Below are 11,673 nucleotides of genomic sequence, written 5' to 3'. Positions count from 1 at the left end.
TATCAACACCAACCGCAGGGCTTTTGCTTTACTATTTCGCTCGCCCGTAGGCTCTTGGAACCATTGTGTGAATTCGCAAAACTTGCCAACTTTGAAAACTCGATTTTAGAATTGCCTCTCAATCCCTTCAAGTCACTGATTCCCCCCGCTGAATTGAGGACAAGGTTCCTCGATCGTGCGCTAATTAATGTAATCAATCTGGTTGGTGTTGATATCAACAAAGCCCTTCGGAATCCGTTTTATGTCCCGCTTCTTTCCTTTGTTTGTGGGTTGGGTCCGCGGAAGGCGCAGCTACTTCTTCGCACCATTACAAAACGCATGAGCTCTGGCTACTTGGAACGCCGTTCAGACATTCTTCGGATGAGTATCCTTGGAAAAAGGATCTTCCTCAATTGTGCATCATTCATCAAAATAGATTCCAAATATCTTCCAAAGCGGCGGCAGTATGACGCTGATATTTTGGATTCTACTCGCATCCACCCGGAAAGTTACGACCTTGCCAGAAAGATCGCTGCAGATGCTTTGGAAATTGAAGAGCCTTTGGACGATGATCAAAATCCCTCTGCTCATGTGGAAGAGCTCATGAACGAGCCTTCAAAGCTTAATGACTTGCTTCTGGATGAATATGCCAAAGAGTTGGAGAAAAACAAAAAGATCAAAAAAGCGCACACGCTGAAGGACATTTCTGCAGAACTGCAGGCTCCATTTTGCGATCGGCGCTCATTTTCGGCGTGCTCCATTGAGAGGATCTTTGAAATGTTGACTGGGGAGACCGATCGAACCATTTTCCCGGGTCTTGTGCTCTCTGCAGAAGTTACTCGAATCAGCGAAAAATTTGTCAATGTCCGGCTAATTGACGGCTCACTTATTGGATCCATATCTGCCAGGAATTTGGCTGACCACTACATCGAACGAATCGAAGATGTTGTTTCTTGCCGTCAAATCGTGCTTTGTAAAATTCTAAACATCAACAAGGAACGATGTGCCTTGGACTTGTCGATGAAACCTTCTGACCTCACATGCAATACCGGACACAAGGCTTTGGACCCGTATTACGATAAAAAGAAGGAAGCCTCTTTGATGTCGTCGAAAAATACCTTATGTAAGTATATCCTTTTTATTGATAGCTTCTGGAAACTCTACGGCGGCCTCTTTGACAATTCCATCGATCATCGGAAGCGCTGCTTATAGAGCAGTGCTCAGCTCTAAGCCTGGATCAAGATCGATTTCACACCCTTTATTTAAAAATGTAAATCGCATTAAAGCCGAAAGCCTATTGGCTGATGGAGAGGATGGTGATATTATTATTCGCCCATCAAGCAAAGGATTTGATTTTGTTGTGATTTCCTGGCGTTTGTCATTGGATGTATATCATCATATTGAGGTCAGGGAGGAAAACAAAGATACGCCCTGGACGCTTGGGCATTCTTTATTTATTGGGAGTGAAAAGTTTGATGATCTCGATGAAATTGTTGCAAGATATATGGATCCTTTAATTAATTGCTTTCGCGAGGTCACAGGCCATGCCAAGTATCTGTCTTCGATCACAGGTAAGAAGGATATCGAGCTCCAGTTGAGAAAGCTGAAGGCTCAGCAGCCAAAGAGAATCATTTACGGGCTAAGCATGGTTCCTGAACAGCCCTGTAGTTTTCTGCTTTCTTTTCTTCCGTTCGAAACAACATATCACGAAGCTTTCTGCATATCTTCATCTGGCCTGCTGTTCAGAGATAAGAAATTTGCAAGTGTCGACGACTTGCTCAATTTTTTCAAGCAAGACCATATGACGAGACAACAACAACAACAACAAAAACAAAGAGTGCTGTAATTGCGCGCTGTTTTAATAAAAATGTAATCGCACTAGCGGCTTTAAATTTTATCTCAATTTGACTCTTGCAATTTGTTAAAATTAGGTTTATCAACCGGTGTTTATTTTTTTGATCATGCAGGAGCATAATTTTCTCTCAATTCTTTTAACCAATCTTCGCGATCCTCGCCATAGACGCATTCTATTATCATTTTCATCGGCCGGGGCACTTTCGTTTGTTCTTTTGTGGTGGGCCTCTAGAAGAGCGGGGAGCACCCTTGGCGGGGTTAAATGCTGCTTTGCCTCCAAAAATCTGGGGCCCGAGAACGAATATGGGGATCCCTCAAAGCAGCTTCAGTACACGGTTGGCGTAAATTCCAGATTCTATTCGCAGCTCACTAAATTGGCCCCAATTTTGGTGCCAGGTACGTGGTTACACCCCATTTTGCATAGGATGGAACAGCCGAGAGGTGATGCTGTTAATTTCGCTGACAATCATTTTGGTTGCCAGGACATGGTTAGACATCTGGTTTTCATCGTTCAATGGAACCGTTGTCCGTTCCGTTGTCAGTCGGGATAAGCCGCTATTTATTAGAAAGGCCATTTTGCTGTTTGGAGTAATGATGTGGCCGATGGTTTGGATTTGCCGATTCTCTGATGCACATAGTCGATCGTAAACAACAGCTTGAAGCGGAACATCAATTCGCTCGCCTTGTCTTTTAGAACAAGGCTCACCAACTATGCCCATGAAAAATATTTTGAAGATATGGTGTACTACAAACTCTCCAATTTGGATGGGCGGATCCAAAATCCCGACCAGCTTTTAACGCAAGTACGCGCTTCACAATTTATGGCGCTCCTCATTTAGGATATCGATCGATTTTCGGAGAACCTTTCACATCTGTATTCAGATATTGCAAAGCCGCTTGTAGATATTTCCCTGTTTGCATATAAGCTAGGTCAAGCATTGTACGTTATCAGTATCTGTTTTATCCATTAGGGGACGAGATGGTTAGGGCGTTTCCTTTGTATAACCTTGTAGCTCCTTTTTTCATGATCTGCTATTTCAGCCTATCGGGGCTGTTTTTGCGGGCCATTTCGCCGCCTTTCGGGAAATGTAATTTGCTTGAATGGTGATTTTTAGATATCGCGCAAGAGCAGAAGCTACAGGGTCAATTCAGATATGCACATTCAAGGGTCATTACGCATTCTGAAGAGATAGCATTCTATTCTGGCCAAGAAAAGGAAAAGGAATATGTGGATTCTGTCTATAAGAAGGTGGTTCCGCATTTGGCTTAATGGTAGATTCTCAACCACATAAGGAAGCAATTTAACCTGAGATTTCTGAATGGCATCATTGATTCTGTGTTTGTAAAGTATTTCGCAACTATGCTGGCATATGTGCTCCTCAGCAGACCCGTTTTCTCGCTGTTGAGCGCATCCTCTGACGATCATACAGACCCCACCATCATAATGGAGGAATATAGTAGAAATTCTAGTTATATGGTTAACTTAAGTCAAGCAATTGGGCGTCTTTTGCTTGCCGGAAGAGATTTGACCAAATTTGCCGGATATACGGTATCATCCCAACCCTGCTAACCCTTCCAAGTCTCGAATTTCCGATCTATTCGACACTCTTGATGATGTTTCAAGTGGTATTTGTGGACTCCATATCTTTGTAGGAAACTATCGCAAATCAACCATCGATGTCAACAAAGATCTCCAAAACCAGCACACCGAAAAGCGCCAAGCTTTCGATTTAACTCAGCGCGGTGTCATCCACGAGCAGGATGATGTGATCGAGTTTAAAGATGCCCCCATAGTCACGCCAAACGGTGATATTCTGGTAAGAGCTGTGGCTTAACTCAAGGTGCCAAACTTATCCTTTCGAATTGAGAAAGGCATGAATTGTATAGTCACAGGCCCAAATGGTTGCGGTAAAAGCTCTCTTTTCAGGATCCTTGGAAACCTGTGGCCTCTTTATGGGGGCTCGCTAATCAAGCCTCCAAATTCGGGAATGTTTTACGTTCCGCAAAAACCCTATCTTACCCTTGGTACGCTTAGGGATCAGGTGATTTATCCAGACACCGTTAAAGAGTCTTTAGATAAGGGCTACACGGATTCAAAACTTTACCAGCTGCTGCAAATTGTGCATTTGGAGTATCTGGTTGATAGGGAACAACAATCCTCCACCTCTTCGAGCTACGAGTCGAACCCGTCAAACCCCCAAGGATGGCTGGCAGTGCACGACTGGGCAGATGTGTTGTCGGGCGGCGAGAAACAGAGAATCGCCATGGCCAGATTGTTTTATCACAAACCGCAGTTTGCAATTCTGGATGAATGCACTTCTGCCGTCAGTGTAGATGTTGAGGGCCTAATGTACGAACATGCTAAATCCATCGGTATCACTCTATTTACGGTGTCCCATAGACCTTCGTTGTATCAATTTCATGACTATATCCTGAAATTCGACGGGGCCGGGGGATACGAATTCAAACTGTTACACACCAATGATCCATTAATGGATGGTCACCGACCAAAATAAATACGCTTGATTTTAATGCTCATTGTAGTCGATACTCGGAAATCGCTACCGAACGGTGCAGGTGGCGATTTTGGGCGAGCATTGACACCAATATATCCCTCTATCAGTTGAAAGTCCACGTAAAAATCCAATGGTCTCCTATCAGAAAGGGAACTATAAAATATTAAAATACCCCTGTGCGTGAAGCAAAATTTAGCAGCTTTTATTTTTAAACCAAAGTTTTAAAGCGTCAAATTTATGAAGCAAAGGCCGTATATTGAATGCGATTGCTTCGGGATTTGCACTCGTAATCGTATATACACAGGTTGAGATTCTTGAATGCAAATCGAGGACACTCTTTAGATGATCGATATGCCCGCTAGGCACATCACTATGTAATCCAAGCAAAAATCTCTTTGTAAATGTAAGCATCAGCGATATCAGTCCAACCTGGCCAGAAGAGATCCAATCGACAACCAGGGTGACATCGAAATTTATGAATTCAAAAAATGAAAGATAAACAATCAGGTCCGACAACAGGTCTCCCTGGATGGTGTTTATTTGGCCAATAAACAGCTCCAAATAGCTCATTAAAAGGCTGTCGTCGACATGTGACAATGCTTCGAGCAGCACATTTGGAATGGGCGATATGTTTTTTGCGGCATAGCATTCGCGGATTATTTGTTCACAAAAGGCTTGAGATGTTTTCATGTTCAAAATAAGCAAGTGCAGGTCAAGAACAACATTTGCAACAGGTCCATCGTCGTCCTCGTCGTCGTCATCGGCTATAAAAAGAAATGGCTTCGACATTGAAAGCAGCAAGTTTTCGCTTGAAGCTTCGAAGCTTTGCTTGATTCTAGCCAACACGTCTGCGCCAAATAAAAAGTCGCGCTTTAATACCGAATTTTCACACAAAAGTACCTTCAGCAGCGATCTGACTTGGAAGATCCTCTGGATTGGCGGCGATCTTTGCAAAACTTTGTAGCAAAATTCGATCAAAAAACAGTCGATATCGCCAAATAAAAGGCACCCATGCTTACAAAGCTTCTCAATCAGCGTGATACATTGAGTTAGGATCTCAAAAAAGAGGCAATCCTCTGTTTGTATTTCCAAAAGTGCAAGCAACGATGCTTGCAGTAAATTTGCGTCAAACTTGAAAGCAAATGACACCGTTGAAGCAAGCCTGTGGAGAAGGCAAAATATTATCCGCAAATATGGGCGTTTGGTTTTCGCTAGCACTTTGCGCTTATGTAGCAGCTTTACAAGCAAATCCAATAGAGCTTCTGATTCTAAAGTGTACATGCACTTGTGAATTTCAAGGGCAGACGAAAAGCCGGACGCAAAATTGCTGCTAAATAGCACGTGCAAAAATTCGTCCTGGCCGTCATGGGAAGCCAAAATTTCATTAAAATCCGCCATTAGAAAAATCGGCTAAATATTCTGAAGTTTAATTTTATGGGAGAGGGGAGAATTCCGCCCTCGCCCTCGTCTTGTACTCGAAAGAGGAACGCCTACTTAAAGCCGCTGGCAATTTCCTCTGCATATACGGAACACGAAAGGCAGGAGCTTCAAGAAAAGCTGGACCAAGGGCTCACATTGTCAGAAATATCACAGCGCCCAGGCATAGGAGGAGGTAATTACGGCACGGCGTAATTTAAAAGTTAAGCTGGCTTACATTGAGGGCTGGAGAGTAATTTCGATTGCAAACGAAATATTTGGGTTCAATGGATGGTCCTCCGAAATAATGCAAATATCAACCGATTTTGTCGACGAAGACTCGCAAGGTGCTTTTATTTTCGAATTAACACACAGGGAGAGTTTGCATTGGGATCTCCTGCACCGTTAGGATATATTTATCGGATGGTACCTTCCATGATGTATGGCATGTCTATTTGACGCTAGGATATCGGATATGGAATCTCGGAAAMCCAAAAATCCAAGGGGGCTGCCTTTGAAAAGGTAACCTTGTAAACTGACCGCAAGGCTAGAAAAGAAGCAGTAACCGATGCCACTAAAAGGGCCCTCCGGTGTTTTGGAAATCGGCTTGGGAATTGCATGTATGACAAGTCTTTCCTTCGTTCTCTTCAAAATTCAAGGAGCCATTCAAACTATCCCACCAAAGCTCCAGTGCCTTGCAAGCCAATCCAGACTATGAGATTTCCCTCGGATCAAGTCAATATGATGTCGATTCAGCACGAGTATATTCCCATAAAGAATGAACAAAGTTTGGCCGATGTAAGATTTAGCATTCTCATGTCCAAATAGGAGTCGATTTTACTTCCAGGGGAAGACTATGAAGGTATGTGGTATTGGAGACACCCGATTTTCTAGATTTTGATTCGGTAATACTGGAGGCAATGTCCCACGAGCAAAACAATAGAGCAGGGTCAGCTATCACCAATAACGCCACCTAGTTCCAGGCTATCATCGCCAAAAAGACCGAATAAGTGATGGTTTGATCAATCCCACGTAAAAGCCCGTGCGTCATGATGGATCCTGGAAAAGATGTTGCCTTGCACAAAAGTTTACGAATAAAATTGGGTTGGAAATTCCAAATCCAAACTCAAACATCCACTTTAGTGCGTCAGTTTATTTGTATTACTTGGGTCACCAGGATGTCGTTCAAGAAGGGCAATGTTCCATCATATGTGTTTGCGTCCCAAGACCCCGTTACCAAGCTATATGACCATGTCCCAAATGCACTAAAAAAAGGCTCAAACCTGGCGGATGAGAAAAACTTGCCATGGATCGCACTGTATTCCAGCGTAAATTTCCTGACGGAGACCGTTCAGTCCGACCCGGATTTTCTTGCGCTGCTTGATATGTGGATCCACAAGGTGGCTGCCGATTTGATTAATGACATTGATAAGGTATGGTGTTAATCTGATTTCGGTAGAATCAACTGAAACGGAACAATGGCATCCTTTACGTTGATGGCATGAAATGGAGGAGGTTGGCAGACTTGAGCATCGATTCGTTTTGCGGAAATTATTTGTATATCCTACAGGCCTTGTCGATCGTGGTTTCCATCGTTGTTTGTAGCCAACATGTTTCGTATCTCGACTGGCTCAAGCTGGCTGATCCCTCTATTTCAGAGCTTCTTAGATGCGTGGAAACTGCAGAGCTCCAGCCGATCTCGATATGTTTTTCAGAATCAAGCTCATTTTTTCAAGAGATTCTGGGAATCTCTTCCAATGACGACTTTACACTTTCAACTCTTCCAATCTCGTCTCTTTCCTGCTTGCCAAATAATGACACCCAAAGTGTAAATCAAAGGCTGGTATCCGTTTTGGGCAAAATTAGCTATTTGTGCTCCCGAGAAAACCATGTGCTTTTGGAGGGCATGTTTTCGTGTCCAAAATGCAAAGTCCAGCAGCGAAAATCTTTCTTCAAGGATATCTATCACGTATCGTTATTCCAGATCTACCAATTATTAACGGAATCAAAAGTTGACAAGTTGACAAGTTCGTGTTGGAAAAATGTTGATCCACTCTTCTTTTCACAAATTGAATCGATAAAGTCCGCTTGGAAGAGCATTTCCAAGTGCGAGACGCCGTCCTGCAAAACAGCGCTGGACTCGATGTATATTGACTGGAAAAGCCCTGAAAACAGGCTTTTCTCCTATTACTATGCAAGGTAACTACTTGGTCGGTTTATTATCATTAAGGCTCGCCTCGATATCGGAAGATCCTGTGGCCTCTGTATTTTGCATCATCCCATCGCATGTGGGAAATGCTGCAATTCTGGCGCCTGGGATGGTGGTCCAAATGTGTGGGCTTGTGTTTAACTCCTTGATTCCAATGGACTTTCTTGTACACCAAAAGACAGCTTTATCAAAGTGCTGGATGTTGGGTCAATCTCTTTCGCAAATAAAGCCAATATGTCAAGAAACCTCCTTTTCAATAAACGAGCTTTCTCCATTTACCTCTCAAATTTCCATATTTGACATGTTGATCTTATCCTGCTTTCCCACGATCAGCTCGAATGAAATTCCTAAATGTGCTTTGGTTCTGAACATGGTTTCTTCTCTGATAAAATCTGCTGGATCCCTTTGTAGGAAGCATCTCAGAACACTATTAATAGGATCTCATGGTACGGGAAAAAGTTCGCTGATCTTACAAACCTCCACCATTTTATACCCATTTTCTTCAGTGATCTCTTTGTCTTGTAATTCGTTGAAAGGTCAAAACGATGCATTGGAATCCCTTATTACGAATCTTGATGGTGCTGGGCTATATTGCTTTGACGATTGCGAAAAGTTTTCCAGGCTTTCTTCGTTTTTGGAGCTGTATTTTGAACTATCGGGCAATCAATCTGAAAGGGGGCGATACGAATATTGGAGCTATTCTACAGATGCAACTATAGTCTCGAGCCCCATTGGAGGCACGTGCGTTGCTGCTATTGTCCCCCAATTTGGGCAATTTAAGTATGCTTTATTACAACGTTATCACATAGCTATGATGTCGACCTTGTTTCAAATACAAAATTGCCTCATGGGCTTCTTGACGAATTTGACCTTATTGTTCTGGTCAATGACCAGCCAAATGCCCAAGTCGAGTCCATCATCTCAGACCATCTGGTGTCATCTTCATCATCGTGTGTATCCTCCGTTAAATATGGTCTGAAAAAGGAACACTACAGTTTTCATGGAAATGACGCTGCGCTATTAAGCAGCAAGAAAAAGAGGTCTTTAGATATCTCTGGATCGGGAATGAATCTGGTCGAGCGGCTCAAATATTACCAATCTCAAAATCTTCCCTTGGTGCCGATTTCATTGATCAGAAAATACCTGTTTAGCTTTCCCCTGGATTTCGCACCAAAGTAAGCATAGTTTTATGTGTTCGCATAGTTGGACTCAGCATACAAAGTCCATGTTAATGGAGAGAATAGATACCTTTTCCGTGGAGGATCTTCAATGCATAGGAAAATCGCACTCTTCCTTCACCTTGAGCTTAATTAGAGCAATTGAGGCTAGAGCCCTGATTGAAAGATCCTCTGAAATACGGCCCCAATACATTGATGATGTCATCGATATTTAGTAGGCGGATTCCTTAACAAACTAGTGTATCCTCGATTGTCGATTTGAGAACACGTCCTGTAAACACAAAAAAGGGTAAAGCGCCCAAAAAGCAAGGCAAGCAGGCAATTGTTAAAAGGTATCTCGTGTGCTTCCCTCATTTTAGCATCATGGAAAAAATTGGCAACCAAGCAGCTGCAAATGCAGATGGACTGATCTCGGAATCAGATGTAAAGCAAATCATTTCGTCAATGGACGGGTCAAATGCAAGTGGAGATTTGATGGACCAGCTGAATCTCTCCGGGTATTTAATTAGAGTATCCCCTGGATACTACAAGTGGAGATCGATGGAATAAATAATTTATTAATCGCCAATTGTAAGGTCATCTAATACCTCACTGACATTAAATGTATGCGCAATGTGGGCATCTACATCCAGAAATGCTTCCAGATCGGACTCCTCAATGCGATCCTTATATTTTTCAATCATGCAGAGAGCCTCCTTCCTTTGGGAGTGCAGGTTTATGAACAGCTTTTCTAAAGTGGCTGATTTTGATAAGACCACCTCGATTAGCTTTGCGTCTTTTGACTTGAGTATGTCCGTATTTTCGTTAAACTCTCTGATTCCATCCAAATGACGGTTCAAAAGAGTAAGGCCCTCCTTGATTTCCTTGACCCCCTTTTGAAGATAGGTTTTTTGCCTCTTCAACTCCCCAATGTTGGTCCTAAGCTCCAACACGCCTTCTCGCATCAATCGCACCTGCTCAATGTACAGCTTGCTTTCGGAAGAATTTTCCGAAAGGTTCTCTTCAAATTTGTACATCAAATCTGGAAATTGGTTGAACTGCTTTAAGGAATAAACATTCCTCATTTCAAGTTCAGACAAAATGACCTCCAGAGATTTAAGCTAAAAATTAGACCCCAAAATGCTATGGGTACAGATTGTGTTCCGGAGTCGATATAATTGTTGAAAAGCTCTATTATTAGAGGGAAGGAATCCAGTATTCCGTTAAAAAGTTGGTAATAGCGCATGAAAACCCTATTTTTGTCGCCAAAAAGACGTATAGATTCCATTCCAAAATCAAACAGCTCCAAGGTCATCTTTGTATTATCCTCTCCGTCCTTGAAAGTGTACTTGAGCAAAAGGTTGTTGTCAATGTATTTGGATATGGAATCGAGATAAATCCGTTTTCGCTCAATGATGCTCTACAAGTAGCAATTAAGATTCGGGAATACCTTCAAATGATGCGTTTTAATTGAATTTAATGCACATTCATGCTTCAAATCGGAAATGGAAGAAATTAATGCCTTTACATGATTTTTGGCTAAAGTCAAAAAATAAATATGCTACCATTTTCTTTTGCCTCGACTAAGCGCTCAAGCTCATCAACAGCTTGGGACAACGTGTTTTTTAGCAAAAGAACCTTGTCATAAATAGAATTGGCAGAGTTATCTGAAGAGGCATCATGGGAGAGAATATCATAAAACAACGAATATTTGGTCTCCATAAATCGGTCTGATATTAATTTTAGCATAAGAAATACCTATTTTGGATTGCAAAGGGATAAAAGGTTGGTTGTTTCTGTGCATATCCACATCTGGCGATGAAGTTGGCTTATTCATGCAGATCACAAGACCTTGTAATTTTTTTAAAAAAAGTCAACGTGTAATTAAATTAAAGTGAGAAAATGGCGAATCAGTAAATATTTATTAAAGCCCCAATTTTTGGATATCCTCAACCTCCATGCAGTGTTTATATTTTCTGAGCAGGTTGGTGGCATTGTTTCTTTGGGCTTGCAGTGTGTAGCACAAATTTTCCATTTGCTTCTTTTTTAATGTCGCCTTCTCTATTGAGCCATTTCTGGTAGCCTGATAATCAACCAAAGAAAGCATTGTTTTGGATTTTTCATCGAATTCCAGCCTTTTTAACTTGCGCTCTTGCAGGCATTGTTCATATTCATTGCAAAGCTTTTCGCAAGTCTCATTGAGGCTTTGGCGTTCTGATTGCATTAGACTTACCTGAATATTCATCTACACAATAAAAGATCGAACATACCTGGTCTACTTCTTTCTTGTACTTGTTGTAGGATTCGCTGTTCTTGTTCACAATTGCCTCAAAGGTGGAGAACTTTTCGACAAAAGATGTCGACGCTTTTTCAATATAACTTTCCACCGAATTGATCTCCTCAATTCTGGCTTTCAACGAAATAATCTACAATCGCATAAGGCATTGTACACTTGCCAACCTGTTTGTTGATCTCCTGACCATTCAAAAAAATGTACCGGAGTTTTCCAGTCAATGAAGAGATGTCGTGCAAAAGCGTCGAC

The 11,673-nt window shown here is 42.1% G+C and overlaps 8 protein-coding genes across 8 annotated transcripts; 4 read left to right on the top strand and 4 right to left on the bottom strand.

Moving 5' to 3' along the window:
- Nucleotides 1-1,825, top strand: DI09_136p80 (uncharacterized protein; the record flags this gene model as incomplete). The annotated part of the gene is made up of 2 exons (XM_013383765.1): nucleotides 1-1,102; nucleotides 1,197-1,825. Coding segments are annotated over 2 exons (1,731 nt in total), but the record flags the coding sequence as incomplete, so codon positions are not given.
- A 1,996-nt stretch (nucleotides 1,826-3,821) lies between these two features.
- DI09_136p70 (uncharacterized protein) lies at nucleotides 3,822-4,349 on the top strand (the record flags this gene model as incomplete). Its single annotated transcript, XM_013383764.1, has 1 exon — nucleotides 3,822-4,349. The coding sequence occupies one exon, from the start codon at nucleotides 3,822-3,824 to the stop codon at nucleotides 4,347-4,349; it is 528 nt and encodes a 175-aa protein (XP_013239218.1).
- A 192-nt stretch (nucleotides 4,350-4,541) lies between these two features.
- On the bottom strand, nucleotides 4,542-5,747 carry DI09_136p60 (uncharacterized protein; the record flags this gene model as incomplete). The annotated part of the gene is made up of 1 exon (XM_013383763.1): nucleotides 4,542-5,747. One exon carries the CDS (start codon nucleotides 5,745-5,747, stop codon nucleotides 4,542-4,544), a length of 1,206 nt encoding a protein of 401 aa, XP_013239217.1.
- A 36-nt stretch (nucleotides 5,748-5,783) lies between these two features.
- DI09_136p50 (uncharacterized protein) lies at nucleotides 5,784-6,659 on the top strand (the record flags this gene model as incomplete). The annotated part of the gene is made up of 6 exons (XM_013383762.1): nucleotides 5,784-5,961; nucleotides 5,990-6,112; nucleotides 6,141-6,205; nucleotides 6,231-6,287; nucleotides 6,312-6,563; nucleotides 6,594-6,659. The coding sequence occupies 6 exons, from the start codon at nucleotides 5,784-5,786 to the stop codon at nucleotides 6,657-6,659; spliced, it is 741 nt and encodes a 246-aa protein (XP_013239216.1).
- Nucleotides 6,660-6,814: 155 nt separating this feature from the next.
- DI09_136p40 (uncharacterized protein) lies at nucleotides 6,815-9,701 on the top strand (the record flags this gene model as incomplete). Its single annotated transcript, XM_013383761.1, has 5 exons — nucleotides 6,815-7,198; nucleotides 7,336-7,796; nucleotides 7,849-8,715; nucleotides 8,784-9,149; nucleotides 9,392-9,701. 5 exons carry the CDS (start codon nucleotides 6,815-6,817, stop codon nucleotides 9,699-9,701), a joined length of 2,388 nt encoding a protein of 795 aa, XP_013239215.1.
- Nucleotides 9,702-9,709: 8 nt separating this feature from the next.
- On the bottom strand, nucleotides 9,710-10,216 carry DI09_136p30 (uncharacterized protein; the record flags this gene model as incomplete). Its single annotated transcript, XM_013383760.1, has 1 exon — nucleotides 9,710-10,216. One exon carries the CDS (start codon nucleotides 10,214-10,216, stop codon nucleotides 9,710-9,712), a length of 507 nt encoding a protein of 168 aa, XP_013239214.1.
- Nucleotides 10,217-10,676: 460 nt separating this feature from the next.
- DI09_136p20 (uncharacterized protein) lies at nucleotides 10,677-10,968 on the bottom strand (the record flags this gene model as incomplete). Its single annotated transcript, XM_013383759.1, has 2 exons — nucleotides 10,677-10,861; nucleotides 10,890-10,968. 2 exons carry the CDS (start codon nucleotides 10,966-10,968, stop codon nucleotides 10,677-10,679), a joined length of 264 nt encoding a protein of 87 aa, XP_013239213.1.
- An 87-nt stretch (nucleotides 10,969-11,055) lies between these two features.
- Nucleotides 11,056-11,673, bottom strand: DI09_136p10 (uncharacterized protein; the record flags this gene model as incomplete). Its single annotated transcript, XM_013383758.1, has 3 exons — nucleotides 11,056-11,364; nucleotides 11,402-11,557; nucleotides 11,592-11,673. Coding segments are annotated over 3 exons (547 nt in total), but the record flags the coding sequence as incomplete, so codon positions are not given.

Source organism: Mitosporidium daphniae (genome assembly GCF_000760515.2).
Source record: "Mitosporidium daphniae strain UGP3 chromosome Unknown contig-136, whole genome shotgun sequence".
Lineage (NCBI taxonomy): Eukaryota > Fungi > Microsporidia > Mitosporidium > Mitosporidium daphniae.
This window is presented reverse-complemented; position numbering and strand designations above follow the sequence as displayed.